The sequence below is a fragment of the Echinops telfairi genome, unplaced genomic scaffold (assembly GCF_000313985.2).
Source record: "Echinops telfairi isolate 266 unplaced genomic scaffold, ASM31398v2 ScPeMD7_3;HRSCAF=10, whole genome shotgun sequence".
NCBI lineage: Eukaryota > Metazoa > Chordata > Mammalia > Afrosoricida > Tenrecidae > Echinops > Echinops telfairi.
The window spans coordinates 33,136,411-33,151,806 of record NW_022103899.1 but is presented as its reverse complement, the minus strand read 5'-3'; the positions used below and the strand labels follow the sequence as shown (position 1 = coordinate 33,151,806).

The 15,396-nt window shown below is 39.8% G+C and overlaps 1 protein-coding gene across 1 annotated transcript in view; it reads right to left on the bottom strand.

Annotated features, from left to right (window-relative positions):
* CPO (carboxypeptidase O) overlaps positions 1-14,527 on the bottom strand; it is a 41,809-nt gene extending 27,282 nt beyond the window's left edge. Inside the window, exon 1 of the mRNA XM_045297426.1 lies at positions 14,453-14,527. Within this exon, the coding sequence (XP_045153361.1) occupies positions 14,453-14,520 (68 nt within the window). The 5' untranslated portion in view covers positions 14,521-14,527. The remainder of the gene's footprint in view (positions 1-14,452) is intronic.
* Positions 14,528-15,396: the final 869 nt, after the last annotated feature.

Sequence of the window (15,396 nt, the reverse complement as noted above, 5' to 3'; positions counted from 1 at the left end):
ATCCAGGGCGGATGAGCCCTTCAAGCCACTAGTGTAAGTGGCGATAATGGGAGGTTAAAGGGACAGTGGGTTGGAAAGGGGGAACCAATGACAAGGATCTACATGTGACCACCTCCCTCGGGGACGGACAGAAGAAAAGTGGGTGAAGGGAGACGTCGGACAGGGCAAGATATGACAAAATAATAATTTATAAACTATCAAGGGCTCATGAGGGAGGGGGGAGCAGGGAGGGAGGGGAAAAATGAGGAGCTGATGCCGGGGGCTTAAGTGGAGAGCAAATGTTTTGAGAATGAAGAAGGCAATGAATGTACAAATGTGCTTTATACAATTGATGTATGTATGGATTGTGATAAGAGTTGTATGAGCCCTTAATAAAATGATTTTTTAAAAAAAGAGCTACAGTCTCGGAAACTCCCAGGGCAGTTCTACCCTGTCCTATAGGGTGGCTATGAATCGGATTTGACTTGATAGCCGTAGTGGGGGTTTTGGATTTTGTTTTATTTTTTTCTTTGGGGTACCAGCATTTGGGTAGTGACCCTTCATTGCAAGAAATTGTGTTAGAGATTTAATTGATGTAATGTGTCCAAGTTAGGAGTCATTGGAAATGCTGTTTCAGAGTTGTTATAATTATTGCAACTAATTAAATCTCTTTAGGCGGATCTCCCTGCCAGGACATTCATGGTCTGGCATTGCCCTGTCTCTGTGTCTTCATTCCCGCGCTGGCAAAGTAGTTCTGGAGGAGCAGTAGCACAAAGAAGTTTTATGAGGATTGCTAATCCTCATGATACAACCAGGACTGTTTCTGATACACCGTCAATGCTCAGTACATAGTTTAAAACATAGTAGCCCAAAACAAAGCAAAGAAAAAGTCCTACTTAGCTAGTCGGAAATTGCAAATAAAAACTGTACAGAGAATAATTTTGCCATTCAGCTGGTATTATCCTCAAACAATGCCAAAGTACAAAATGCTTTGATGGGATTAATTAAAATTCGAGTTACATTCATGATATCTGCATAACTCTAATAACTGGATGGACTAAATTTTAATTGTTGTTTTTAGTTAGTCTGGTTCATTTAGCACCGTGTACCACAATTATTTACTCTAATGGAAATCAGTTGCTCTATACAATCTTATTACTTTATCACTTGGGGGTATATTTATGATTGTTAATTTTTACCAGTATTAATGATTTGATATTAATATAAGCTCTTTGTCCTAAAATTATAAATGTTTTATTATATTGTTGAATGAATTTTATGTTATTTACATTGTTCAAATGGAAATCTCATGAGATGGGATTGTCTAAGTGATTTGTTAAACCAATGAAAATGAATTTTAGAAGGAGATTTAAAAATATAAATGTTATTAAAATTGTGGTGGTTGAGAACTATATTTCTCCATGTTACTTGGGGATTCATTTCTAATATTTCCCATTCATTGCATATTTTAAAAAATAAGCAAGAGTGCTTCAGAGCGAGTCATTTCAACATCACAATATATATTGGTGGAGGTAATATATTGAGTCAGATTGATTTATAAAAGATATTGTCATTTTGAAAAGAAAACACATATACCCCCTAGTGTGTTTTAAATTAATAAAAATTCAATTCAGCCCATAACTTTTCAAAGGTACATTTTATGTCTTTATCAACTAATCAGCAAATATATATATTTTAAAATAATACTATTCAACCTTATTGAGAGGTATGTGCTTTTAGTACTAATCAAAGCATTTATGTCACTACCTTATTTAACCTATCAGCAATGGAGTAGTAAGCACTCTTACTACTCTAAGCAAAATCATCATTTGATAATAGTGACAGCAAAGTAGATTTCTTTCTTATAGAGTTTAAAGTATATTTAGGAGTGAAGATATGAACACACAAGAAGCAAAGTAACAGCCATTAAACCACAAGGCATGTTGTATGATAAGATAGTGCGTGATAAACTGCCAATTAAATGGTACACTACATGCGACGAAGTAGGAGAGGGAGAATTTTGTACTTAAGAATAGACAATAATCATTGTTAATATTTCACCAGCAAATATTCATGCCAGGAAGTTTTAATAATGAACTCAAAAAAATGAAAGATCCCACCACTATGGAAGCCATTTCTGACCCACAGTGACCCTACAGAACAGAGGACCACTACCCTGTGGGTTTCGAAGACTTTACATCTTCACGGAACTAGAAAGCCTCATCTTTCTCTTTTGGAGCAGCTGATGGTTTCAAACTACCAACCTTGTGGTTAGCCCAGGGCATAACCCACGACACCATCAAGGATCCTATTTTGTATATAGTAACTCATCCAGTCCTGAGAGCAGCCTTTGTTTTTCACTTCCTGAAGACTTCCTTGAACAGGTTAAATTATACTTTTCTTATATCCTAAAAAGTATGTACTTATGAGTCTACTTTTATCTGTTTCTGATCTGAACTACCTGGGATCACCACTTGTTTAAGGACTCAACTACTAACCAAAAGGCTGGTCTTTCGAATCCACCCAGAGGTGCCTCAGAAGAAAGGTCTGATGGGATACACCCAAAGGATCACAGCCACGGAAAATGCCAGGGAGCAGTTTGACTCTGACCCCTGTGGCTTTGTCATGAGTCTGAGTCAACTCCGGGGCTGCAAACATGGTTTGGCGGTTGATCTGGCATGCAGAGGATAAGAAATGAGTTGGTATTATAGTCACTAGAAAAGAATCCTGTGGAAGCAGATTGCCATATCTTTCTCCCGCAGAGCAACTGGTGTTTTCCAATGACTGATTTTTCAGTTAAGAGATGAGAGCGTTAATCACTGTTCCATGAGGGGGTCTCCTTTCACAATATACTGTTAGTGTTGTTGTTAGTTGCTGCCCAGTTGGTCCCAACTCATACCAACTCCTATGCACAGTGAATGAAACACTGCCGGGTCATGCACCATTCTCAAAATTGTCAATGTTTGATCCCATTTTTGCAACTACTTGGTCAACTCATATAATTGAGGGTGTTCCTCTTTCTCACTCTTCCACTCCCCCTTATTTTACCAAGCATGCTGTCCTTTTCCAGAGACCGCTCCTTCCTGGTAAGATGTCCAAGGAATGTGAGACAGACTCTTGCCATACTTGCCTTTAGGGAGCCTTCTGGCTGTCCTTCTTTCAAGACCGATTTGTTTGTTCTTCTGGCAGTTCTTTGCACTTTCACTATTGTTCTTCAACACCGTCATTCAGATGTATCAGCTCTCCTATTCATTGTCCAGCTTTCAGATGCCAGGTTTGTTGTTGTTAGGAACCACAAGACTGGGTTTGACAGCTTTCAGATGCCATGTTTGTTGTTGTTTGTTGTTGTTAGGAACCACAAGACTGGGTCTGACTCATGACACCCTCCATTCAGCAGCTACTATGCCGATCCATAGGACTGAAGGGCTCCTTCTTTCCCATTGACCCTCGACTTTCCCAAGAACTGGTCTTTCCTGACAATGTGACCACGGTTGTAAATGAAGTCTTGCTATCCTTTCTTTGAGAGAACATTCTGGTTATCCTTCTTTTGGAACAGATTTCTTTGAGAAATGCTGAGCATATTCTTCCTTTTCAGCTTTCTAACCCCAGGTCTGTGCACACGGTGTTAGAGGACCTTCCTTTGTCTTCTCAGGCTGCTCTGTATCCCTGCGATCTTTTGATGCCACCCTACAATTATTGTTCCGTCTGTGCCCTTTGACACAGCCGCTGTGTCAATTCACCTCATTGCGGTGTTCCTCCCTCGCGCTGACCCCATACTCTATCAAGCATGATATTCTTTTCCAGGAACTGGAAATTGTATATTATCCCTCCTGATAACACTCGTGTGTGTGTGTGTGTGTGTGTGTGTGTGTGTCTGTGTGTGTGCATAAGAAATAGCTTTATATAAAAGAGCAATTTTATATTGAGAACACATCCCAGCCCAGTCCAGATCAAGTCTGGAAGTCTGATATTAGCCCCGATGTCTGATACCAGTCTATAAATTCCTCTTCAGACTCACGTAACACATGCAATGACACCAAATGCAGGGAGATCACAGGCCAGTGGGTGGAAAGTCTTGTGGCTCCAAAGGCAGAGGAAACATCTCTGTGCAGGCGTGGGTCTTCACATGGCTCCTCTAGCTCCAGTGCTCTGGCTCCATCAGTATAGCTCCATGTGACTTGTTAACAGGAAGACAAGCCGAGAGTGTATCTGGTCTCCAGTGAGCTCTTCATCTCCTTCGCATTTCCAAATGGGGTCATCAAGCTGCGGCCTGATTGACAGGCCAGACACCACCCCTTTGCAAGTTTATAGGAGATTATGTAACTGCCACAACAGTCTTTTCAAAGTTGTTCTATAACGCCCAGGTTGAGATGAACATGAGCATGTTGGGGACACACAGTAGAATGATGAGTAGCTCCTGAGGTCATTTGGGTTTTCATTATTGCGACTTCTCTGACTGTCTTCTTGGGTCTCCATTGTCGACGAGAAGTACTTCCATTTCTTTCATGATTGATATTGAGGTCTGAAAAGGCATCAGCCTGGCAGATGCAGGAATGCCTTCTGATAACACTCTTCAGGAGCATTCCCACTGTACTTCTTCTATGTCAGATTTGCTTGTTCTTCGGGCAGTCCACGGTATTTTTCCCATTCTTCGTCGACATTAAAATTCAACACATCAATTCTTCAGGCTTTCTTATTTATTGCCCATATTTTACATGCATATGAGACACTGACAATATTATGGCTTGGCTTAAGCACAGCTTACTCCTCAGAGTGACATACTTGCTCTTCAATAATTTAAAGAAGTTGTGTGAAGCAGATTTGTCTAATACAACACACTCTTTGATTTCTTGATTATTTCTTCCATGACTACAAAATAAAATCCTTGACAACGTCCATCTTTTCTACATTTATCTTGATATTGTCTACTGGTCTAGTTGTGAGGATTTTGCATTGCAATCCTCAATGAGGGCTGGAGTCCTTGATCCTCACCAGCAAGTGTTTCAAGTTCTCCTCTAGTTCAGCAAATGAGTTTGTGTCATCTCCGTATCACAGGTTGTTAATCAGCCTTCCTCCAATCCCAACGCTGTGTTCTTCTTCATATCATCCTGCTACTTGGATTATTTGCTCAGCACAGAGATTGAATAAGCATGGTGAAAAGACACATTTCTGACACACACCTTTCCTGGATTTAAACCACTCACTACTCTCTTGTTCTGTTTGAACAACTTCCTCTTGAGTAATATATAGCTTCTACATAAGCACAATGAAATGTTCTGGTTATCCATAGCTTGTTATGAGCCAGACAGTTGAATGTTTTGCATAGTCAATAGAGCACAAGTAAATGTCTTTCTGGTATTCTTGGTTTGGGCCAATAAAATAAACACACAAACAACAACAAAAACAAAATATTGCTATTGGAGCAAGACTTGTAGCAATCTTTTCTAGGTACATTTTTTATGAGAGCAGATAGGCTGCTCCTTCTCCTGAGGAGTAGCTGCTGGGGTTGAACTTCCAACCTTGAGACTAGCAGTCCCATACTTACCCAACAGTGTTACTAGGGCCTTTTCAACCAATTCAGACGGGAATAAATAAAAATAAGCAACTGGAAGCACTCAGAACCAACATTTGACTTCCTCTAGCCAATGTCCACAAAATATATCTTTTGCTTCCTAAACCCAGTACTGATGGTACCTGTAATTGGCAGCACATTTTCATACCACCCCAATACCTTAGTGTTCAGTGTCCTCTCTGAAATTTATCTTGTAACAATCATTTTCCAAACTGGACAAAAAATAACCACATCTACCAGACTTGCAAAAGAAAAGGTAGGGGGGGGGGGATGCCCTAGGGATTTCAGTGAAAACTCCTGATTTTTAAAATGCGTATCTTTTGTTCATATGAAACTAAAACACAATGCTTAAATCTCTGAAATGCAAACACTTGATTCAAGTGGCTGTCCGATCATGTATTTAGAAAAGGCGATTCTCTGTTTCTAGGCAATTTCTTGGCTGATGCATAATACATGCAGAGAGGGAAGGAGCGAGCTGGCTAATCCCCCAAATTACCTCCAGTCTCATCTCACCAATCAGTTGAAAAGATTATTGTACTGTGTGTGTTCATTTTGAACAGTAGTGACTCATAAAATGTTTAACAGAGAAAGCTATCCTTTGGGGCACATAACTAATACATTCTTCAGATCAAAGATTGGTGGGATTTTGACTAGAATGTATTAAGAGGAGAACATCTAAAGAAGATTGAGGTAAATGTTGTGTTTTAAACACTTAGTGAAGAAACAGTTACATGACTATTTCATGATAATGCTACTATTTAACCATTTTCCCCACTGCTTACAAAATTAGCATAGGCACATAGGAGGTGCAGAGAGAAGGAAAATTCGGAGATGGGTGAGAACAATATAGATAACAAAGAAATAATTCTCAAAAAACCCACCTCTCTGAGTTAACCTGACATATTTCCTTTCTGCCTTTCATCTACGTATATATTTTTTCTTAAACATAGTGCATATGATCGCTATCCATGATTTCCCTGCCACTTCTCTGTGTTCTATGTTCCACAGAGGCATCTCCTCAAATCAAAGATACCTCATTGCAAACGTTCTTTATAATAACTGCAGTGTTTATTGTATAGCATCTTTAATTTAAATATATCATACCACGTCACTTATTGAAATATCATTTTCTGTAACTACTGTCCTGGTGGCACAGTTGTTAACTACTCAGCTGCTACCTGCAAGGTTGACTCAAACACACCAGCTGCCCTCCCAGAGAAAGGTGTGGTACAGAGTTACAACCTTCAAACGTTTGCAGGCAGTTTTACACTGTCCAATAGGATCCCAACAGCTAGAACTGTCTCCACGGCAAAGGGTTTGGGTGTTTGGGTTTTATTCTGGATCTTGAAGCTGTCCTCCCTTTACACTTCTTTCTGCTATTGGAAATAATTGTGGAGCTAAATTTATTTTTTGGCATACATCTTTATCCTCATTTTGAATTATTTCCTTGAGCTGAAAATATCCATTAATAATCAGCACATGGAATACATAAAGTATGAAACTAGGAAAATTGAAAGTTATGAAAAAAGTTATGAATTGAAGGTTATGAAAAGGAACACATAAAGATCAATATCTTAGACATCGGTGAGCTGAAATAAACTGGTATTGGCCATTTTGAATCAGACAACCACATGACCTACTATGCAAGGAATGCCAAATTGAAGAGGAATGGTATTGAGTTCATTGGCAAGTACAGTATTTTGAGCTTTATCTTTAAGTGCAGTGCTGTCTATTATAGGATAATATCCATACTTCTACAAGAAAGACCAGGTAGTATGATTATTATTCAAATTTAAGTTAATAAGTAAAGCCAAAGATGAAGAAATTGAAGAGTTCTACCAGCTTCTGCAGTCTGAAAGTGATCAAACATACAATCAAAATGCATTGATAACTACTGGAGGCAAAAACGGAGGACTGGTAGTTGGAATTCTGTCAAAATGTGGTCCTGTTGATTAAAAAGCATATTGGAGATCTCATGATATAATTTTGCAAGACTGACTTATTCATGACTTACTCAATTATACATTTGAACTTCACCAGATGGAATACACAAGAATCAAATAAATTACCTCGGTGGAAAGAGATTAAGGGATGAAGGAGAAGCTCAATATAACCAGCCTGAATAAAGTCCAGGTACAACTGTGGAAGAGATCATCAAGTGTTCAGATGAAATTCACATTTAAACTGAAGAAAATGAAAATAAGTCCACAAAAGCCAAAATGCGACTTTGAGTCGATGTCAGGACTGGGTTTGACACTAGCAGTCAAAGACCAAAGGAGTGGTGGGATGATATCAAGAGCACCATGTAGGATGAAAGCTAAAGCTCATCAAAAAGACCCAAAAGAAAAAGACCCAAGCAGATGCCAGAAGAATCTCGGAACCTTGCTCTTGAATGTGGAGCAGCGAAGTGAATAGAAGAAACGACAAGTGAAAGAACTGAACAGAACATTTCAAAAGGCCACCGGAGAAGACAAAGTATTTCATTATAATGAAGTGTTTGAGCATCTGCAGTTAGAAAACGACAAAGGAAGACAATTCAGCTGGTCTCAAGCTGAACAAAAACCCAAAACCAAACTCACTGCCATTAAGTCTAGTCAATTCATGATGACCCTATGAGACATGGTACAGCCGCCCCGTGGGTTTCTGAGTGTCATCTGAAGAAAGAAATAGAAAGCCTCATCATTCTCCCAGCAGCTGGTGGTTTTGAAGTGATGACCAAGCTGAACCAACTGAAGAAAACTTCAAGGTCTCAGTTGCAATTTGGAAGAATACTATGGGGAAAATCGAGCCTTATTGGTGTTTCTGGATAAGTGTTGGACTGATCAACACAAGATCAACAGTGCAAACTCATCAGCTACTACATAGGAGAACGATGAGGTTATCCACTCCAGTCAAGATTTACAGCCTCAGATTGGCAACACTTACATAGGATTGCTATGAGTTTGAATAGACTTGTTAGCAGTGGGCCATGATAAACATATTGCATGATGCAGAAAGCATCAAAAGAAGATGGAATGAATATATACACCAAGTCACTGTACCAAAAAGGATCAATTGATGTTCAATCATTTCAAAAGGCAGCAGCACATGATCAAGAACCAATGGCATTGAATGAAGCATTTCAAGTTGCTCTGAAGGCACTATTAAAAGATAAGTCTCCAGGAATGGATGGGATACCGATGGAAATGCTTCAACAAACATTTCAAGTGTGGAAATACTTAGTAGTCTATACCAAGAAGCATACAGTGCTGTGCTAGAAACACTTAGTAGTCCATGCTAAGAAATTTGGAAGATGCCTACTGAGCCAACTAATTGGAAGAAATCCCTAGTTGTGCCTTAAAGAAAGGTGACCCAACAGAATACTGAAATTATCAAATGATGTCATTAGTATCAGATACAGTAAAATGTTGCTGACGATACTTCAAAGACAGTTGCAGCAGTACATTGACCAAGAGCTGCCAGAAATTCAAGCTGGATTCAGAAGCGAATTCAAAACAAAGGAAATCATTGCTGGTGTCAGATGGATCTTGAAGGCAGAAAATACAAGAAATATGTTTATCTGTATTTTTTAACTATGCAAAGGCATCAGACAGTGTGGATCATAAAAACTATTGATAACATTGTGAAAAATGGGACCTCCAGAATATTTAACTTTGATCATGCAAATTCTGTACATAGAGCAAGAAGCAGTCATTTAAAGAGGACAAGAGAGAACTATAGGATTTAAAACCAGGAAAGGTGCATCGGGGATGTATGCAGTTCACCATGCTTATTCCAGTCCTACGCTGAGAAGCTGGACTATAGGAAGACTAAGGCATCAGAATTGGAGGAAGTCCCAATCACAGCCTGAAATATACGGATGGTACAGTTTGCTTAAAGCAAGGAGGACTTGACTTACTTGCTGATGAAGATCAAGGACTACAGCCTTCAGTATGGATTATACCTCAATGTAAAGAAAACAAAAATCTTCACAACGTCATGATAAATGAAGAAAAGATTGAAATTGTCAAGGATTGAATTTTACTTAGATCCTTAATTAATACCCAGAGAGGCAGCAGTCAAGAAATCAAATGACTAACTCATTGAGCAAGCCTGCCGCAAAGACCTCTTTAATGTGAGGAAGAACGAAAATATAACTTTGAGGACTAGGGTATACCTAGGCCAAGCCATTTAATTTCAATTGTCTCAAATGATTGCCAAAGCTGGATAATGAATAAAGAAGAGTGGAGAATAATTGATGCATTTGACTTGTGGTACATTTGAATGATCAACTACGCTATGCTTTTATTAAGATAGGAATAGAGTTGGCTGTACTAAAGTTTAAGAATAATATTCAGAGAGAGAGAGAACATCAGTAGCTGCATTTGGGGGATCTAAACTTTCATTCAGGTTAAAGTTGAATACATGTACTCACACAGGGCTACTGAACCACTATCATTGTTTGAATTAGAGAAAATTAATGTGGTTTGTGCGGATTTTCTGTCCACATAACTAACAGTTGTCTTGTTCCTTTCCTTTAAAAATATTCTGGCCAAATAATCTTGAAAAGGAAAGATAGCCTAACCTCAAGTCCACAATAACGGCAAAGGGGAAATCATTGTTTTTCTGATCAATTGTCATGCTTAGGCCCTTTACCAGTTGGGTACTCCTTTCTAAAGAGCACTCTTAAACTGCCTGTGCCCCAAGCTTCAGATGCTGTCCTTGAACTTCAAAATGGTCAACAAGCCATCCAAACTGGCTCGCCAACAAACAGATGCTTTTACATAGATAGTTCTTTCCTCTCCCCTCCCTCGCCCCAAATCATTTCATTAGGACATAACCCAGACACCATACCATTCAATAGTTCAGTCATATCAAGCAGTGTTGTACAATTGCTACCACAATCAATCTCAAGACATTTTCTTCCTTCTTGTACTCCTTGATATCTGCTCCCCTTTACCTGCTTCCTTCCCTGCCATCCCTCTACCCCACCCCCAAGAACCCTTATTCTAGTTATGGTCTCCATAGATCCACCCAACCTAGGTTTCATATACTGAAAAACATATAAAGATATGCAACAGGGTCAAGAATGCTACCAACAATAACAAAGCACAGCAGAAATAAGCCCCAATCTGGCAAACACCACCCCCAAGCAAAAAGCAGACAGAAAATACTACAGACCAGATCAAGCTCACTGCGTGTCCAAAGGGAGATCAAATGACAAGGTTTTAAACATTCAAGTTAGATTTATTATTTTCATCTGTTATAATCTTCTCTCCAATGCTCTCTGTCTGATAACCAGGGCTATTCCCATCTCTCACTTATGGGTATAGGGAAATACCAGAGGCGTATTCTCTGTATAGATCCTGAGAATGTATTATGGACTTCCACTGACATCCACAGCTTTCTGCAAACCAGAATTTCACAATTTAAACTCTGATACCATTCCCTCTTTTGGATTTGGATTATATACTTTCCACTCCTTGGATCACAGATGCTTGTGTGCTTCTTCCATGTGAGCTTAGCTGACATCTTACTTAGATTGCTACTTATTTGAAAACAAGACTCCAGTTGTTATTCTTTCTGATAGCAGGGCACCATCCAATTTCTTAACCACACTTTTCTATAGCACCCATATTTTTCCATGTCTCCTTCATGAGGGCAAGTCATAAGAACTAATTGTTCTTAGATTTGATCTAGGATTAAATGCTAACCCAAAAATCTATTTCTAAATCTCTATTTTCTACCAGTGTCTGCTTCACCTTAGAGATGTCCTTGTTATTTTATGGTAGAGAATTTTTATCATCTCACTGGAGCATATGGCTCTTCTGTTTATAGTGTCACTGATTTAGCCCTTGGTGAAGGAGCCTTAGTGGTGTAGTTATTTTGCATTGGGCTCTGATCCCCATGGTTGGCAGTTCGAAACCACCAGCTGCTCTGTGGGAGAAAGATTGGGCTTTCTACTCCCACAAACAATTACAGTCTCAGATTCACTCGGTAATAATGAGTTTGCTATTTTGAATGTCTTTAAAACAGAAGTAAGAAAGGGAGATTAAGCAAGTGTAGGCTAGCTACAAATCCTAAAACATGGATTATTGACTAGTAGGGATCCAGTCATTAGGTGACTTGATAGGATTGACACAAACAATGGGAGTTGGTGGTCATGCAAAGCTTACAAAAACTATCCACTGACAATGTCAGACAGAGGCAAGCCAGACCACCTACCTTAATAAATGAAGTAAGACATTGTAGTAGTAAGTAAATGTTAGTCCACCCGCCAATAGATCTATAATCGTGGTATAACTCTCCTCTGCTTTTTCATACTCCTTGGGATTTTGGTCTTAAATTCTTGGAGAACAAGTGTGTTTGAGGTACAGCTCAGTTCACCTAATAGGGTTGCCACACCACATCACTCTGGTATGGCCTTTGAGTATCCTGTGCACTTCAAAGATCCTGGGTTCAATATCCCAGTGTTCTATGGTCCATGACCTGGTTCCCCAGAGCGTGTACAGAAACTCGGATCAGTGTGCCTATTAGAAACCTAGTACCTGGTTTGCTCTGCCCGTGGAGTCCATAAAAGTATTCATGGTCATTTTTTCCCTGCTAGGAGGTTGATCCTCCCCCTTTATCTACCAACAGATCCGCCCTCGTCTTCTCCAAGACTGCCTGCTCCCCGTCCCCGCTCCTGGCCTGATCTTCCCATCACCATCACTTATCAATCTGGTAGGAATGGCTGCTGGTTTGAAGCAGTCCTGGCACATTTATGCCTGGCAGCCATTAGAGAATCATCTTCCTTTCCCTCACTCTTGAAAATCTGATCCCAGCTGAAGCGAGGACTCCTCTCTCAATGCAGTTGTGAAGTGCGCATATAGAGGTGGCGGTGTCTGGTGTCTGGCACTAGTCCGACTTTCTAACGCGTGGCTTGGCAGCCTTGATTAGCAATTGCAACCTGAAAGCATGACTTTGCCTTCATCTTGGTGTTTGTCCATCGAGCAGTATGTGTCCTTTTGTGATCGACAAACTTCACTCAGCATAGAGCTTTCCAGATCCCTCTATCTCGTGAGGTGCTTCACGGTTTCACCACTGTTTTTTAGGGATAGGTAGTATTCCCTTGTGTGTGTATACCAAGGTTTTTTATATCCATTCTTCTACAGATGGAAATTTGGGCTGTTTCCCCATTTCTTGCTGTTGTGAACTCGGCTGCCATGAACATAGGAGAGCATATATCTGTTCATGATCTGTTTTTTATTTTCATCCAGTGTCAAACAGTGATACATTCCTACAGGAAGGGTTTGCACATTTCCTTTCTCCATGAAAATGTAGATCCTCTTGTCCTTTTTATCTCTTACATCCAAAAAAGCCACTCCCATCCAACATATGTCAAATTTCATCACCCCAAAATGTAACTGTTCCTCATAAATCATTTTAATTTTTTCTTTATAGTTGATCTTTGGGTAGTGTTATCATGTCCATCCAGAACTTTGTTTTCAGATTTTTTTTCTAGTTCTAGATCATTCTCAGAGTTGTCAATTCCATTCCAATAAATAGTTAAATTTCCAGTAGAGCTCACCAAGGTAACACACTTGCTCCAGGCCGGCTTTCAGGCATCATCCAAGTAGGACGATGGTGGAAGTATGGGTGATTCCCTAGATGACTAGAGGAAACCACACTGACCACTTTCGTTTTTTCCCATGAACTTGGAGACACTCCCTTATCATAGCATTATTTGTAAAGGCAGCATGTGAAAATCAGCTAAATGTCCCACAAGGTAATGTTATAGGTGATTATAATGTTTTCCATGTATTATGTATGCCTTATAAAAATTTCCATGATATAACATCACTGAAAAATCCCAGCAGTCTTCTTGTTCACTTAATTACCCATCTAGCTAAAGCACTGACAATAATTATCTGTTTTTGCTGTTAGGTGCCATTAAGTTGGTTCTGGGCCACAGTGACCCAATGCACAAGGGAAGGAAACCCTGTCTGGGCCTGCGTCACCCTCATACTTGGTTTCACGTTGGGGGCCCTTGTTGCAGCCCCTGTGTCAATGAGCCTCATTGCTGGGAGGTGTCATTGAGTTGATTCCGACCCAAAGTAACCTTAGACAAAACAGAGCAAAGCCCTGCTGGGTCTGCACTACTGCTCCTCTGCTTGAGGTGAAGCCCATTATTAACTATGAAAGCACAATTATTGTACACTTCCTTATTTGTATTTCTCCAAATATGTCGATTGATGACACCTACATTCACTCTATTTTAAAAAATCTTCACTGGCATATAATTCAAGTATCATACAACGTAATAGTTCAGTCATATTAAGAAGAGTCCTGCACTCCCCGCAATTGGCTCTAGAATGTTTTCTCCTTTCTCACGGTGCTCATTGTTAGCTCCCCACTGCCCCCAACCTCCCCTACCATCCCACACATAATGATTACTCCAGTTACTATCTCTCTACATTTACCTGCCCTGGATTTAATGTACAGAAAATCATACAAAACAAACAAAAACCCTAACATCAATTTCAAAATAAAACAGAGAAAACCCTCAATAGAAAAAGCAGAAAATATTAAAAACTGAAACAACTCTAAAAACACTCTTTACCAATTAAAAACTGAGAAAAGGAGGATCCAGTTTTGTATTATAATTTCTTTCTTCAAAAATGAGTTATAGATAAATGTAATGCATTGATATTTGTCCTGCATTTTGCTAGAAAATTCTTATGAGATACTACTTATCTAGTTATCCAAACATTATTGTGGTGTTTTTAGAGCAATTTTGAATGATAGAACTTGAGCTATCATCATTTCTATTCTCGTATCAAGTGGTGTGTTCGGATAGGAAGGAGTCCATTTATCTTGTAAAATGCTTTTCATTTGTACAGATTAATCATAATTACATCTTCTCTTCCATTTCATACTCACCCATCATGTGCCAGTCCCCCAGGAACTAGCATTCCCAGGAGGTAAAAAGTCCCAACCAAAGGCTTCATTCTTCCGGAGATGAAAAAGAAAACTAGTTTTCTCCAGCAGGCTCTGGAATGGAGTGCCTCTCTGCAGGCACCAGGGGTGCGGCTCCCACAACCAAGATAAGATAAGTCACACAGCAGATCCTTCAACTGACACAGACACGAACACTTGCTTCATTAACTCAATTGCGACCGTCTCTCAATGGCTCCACAGAATAATGAGGACCTGTACCATATGATTTTCCAGTTATTTTCTGAAACCCACATTTCGGAGTTCAATCTCTTCTTTTCTTCCGAGGACCACGTAGTCAGCATCTCAGATTCAGTGTCCGTCTCTCAGTGCTGCTTTAACCAAAAATATCACCAAGAACAGAAATCCAATTTCCCATAGTTGAAAAAACTAGAAGTCCAAATCCAGGCCACTGGCTCTAGGAATCTCTCTGTGTCTCCTTCAGCTTCTAGTAGCGATGGGCATTCCTTGATGTTCCTGGGCTTGTCGATGCAGCCACCTCTGTCTTCACATGGTGTCTGTCTACACCTGTGTCGGTTTCTCCGCATGTTTTCCCCTTGGGTAAGAAACCACTCAGAAAGGGATTGGGTTTAGAACCCACCATGCTCTTTTAGGACTTCATTCACATAATAAAGACAACTTCTTTGCCTACTTCTTTGACATTTGACAATAAATCTACTGACGATGTTGCGCAATACTAATGTACATGCCCACTAACAAACACTGAAGTATGAGGCCAGTGGAAGGCGGGATGTGATGGGTAAAGTTGCGTGCCTACTTGACTCGATGGGATTCTCAATGGGTTGGCAGTTCTGTATTATATATTGGCAGTTACGGGGCCATCCATCATTTTCAAATCAGGCCCATTTTTTAATATGACCTGGTCTTTA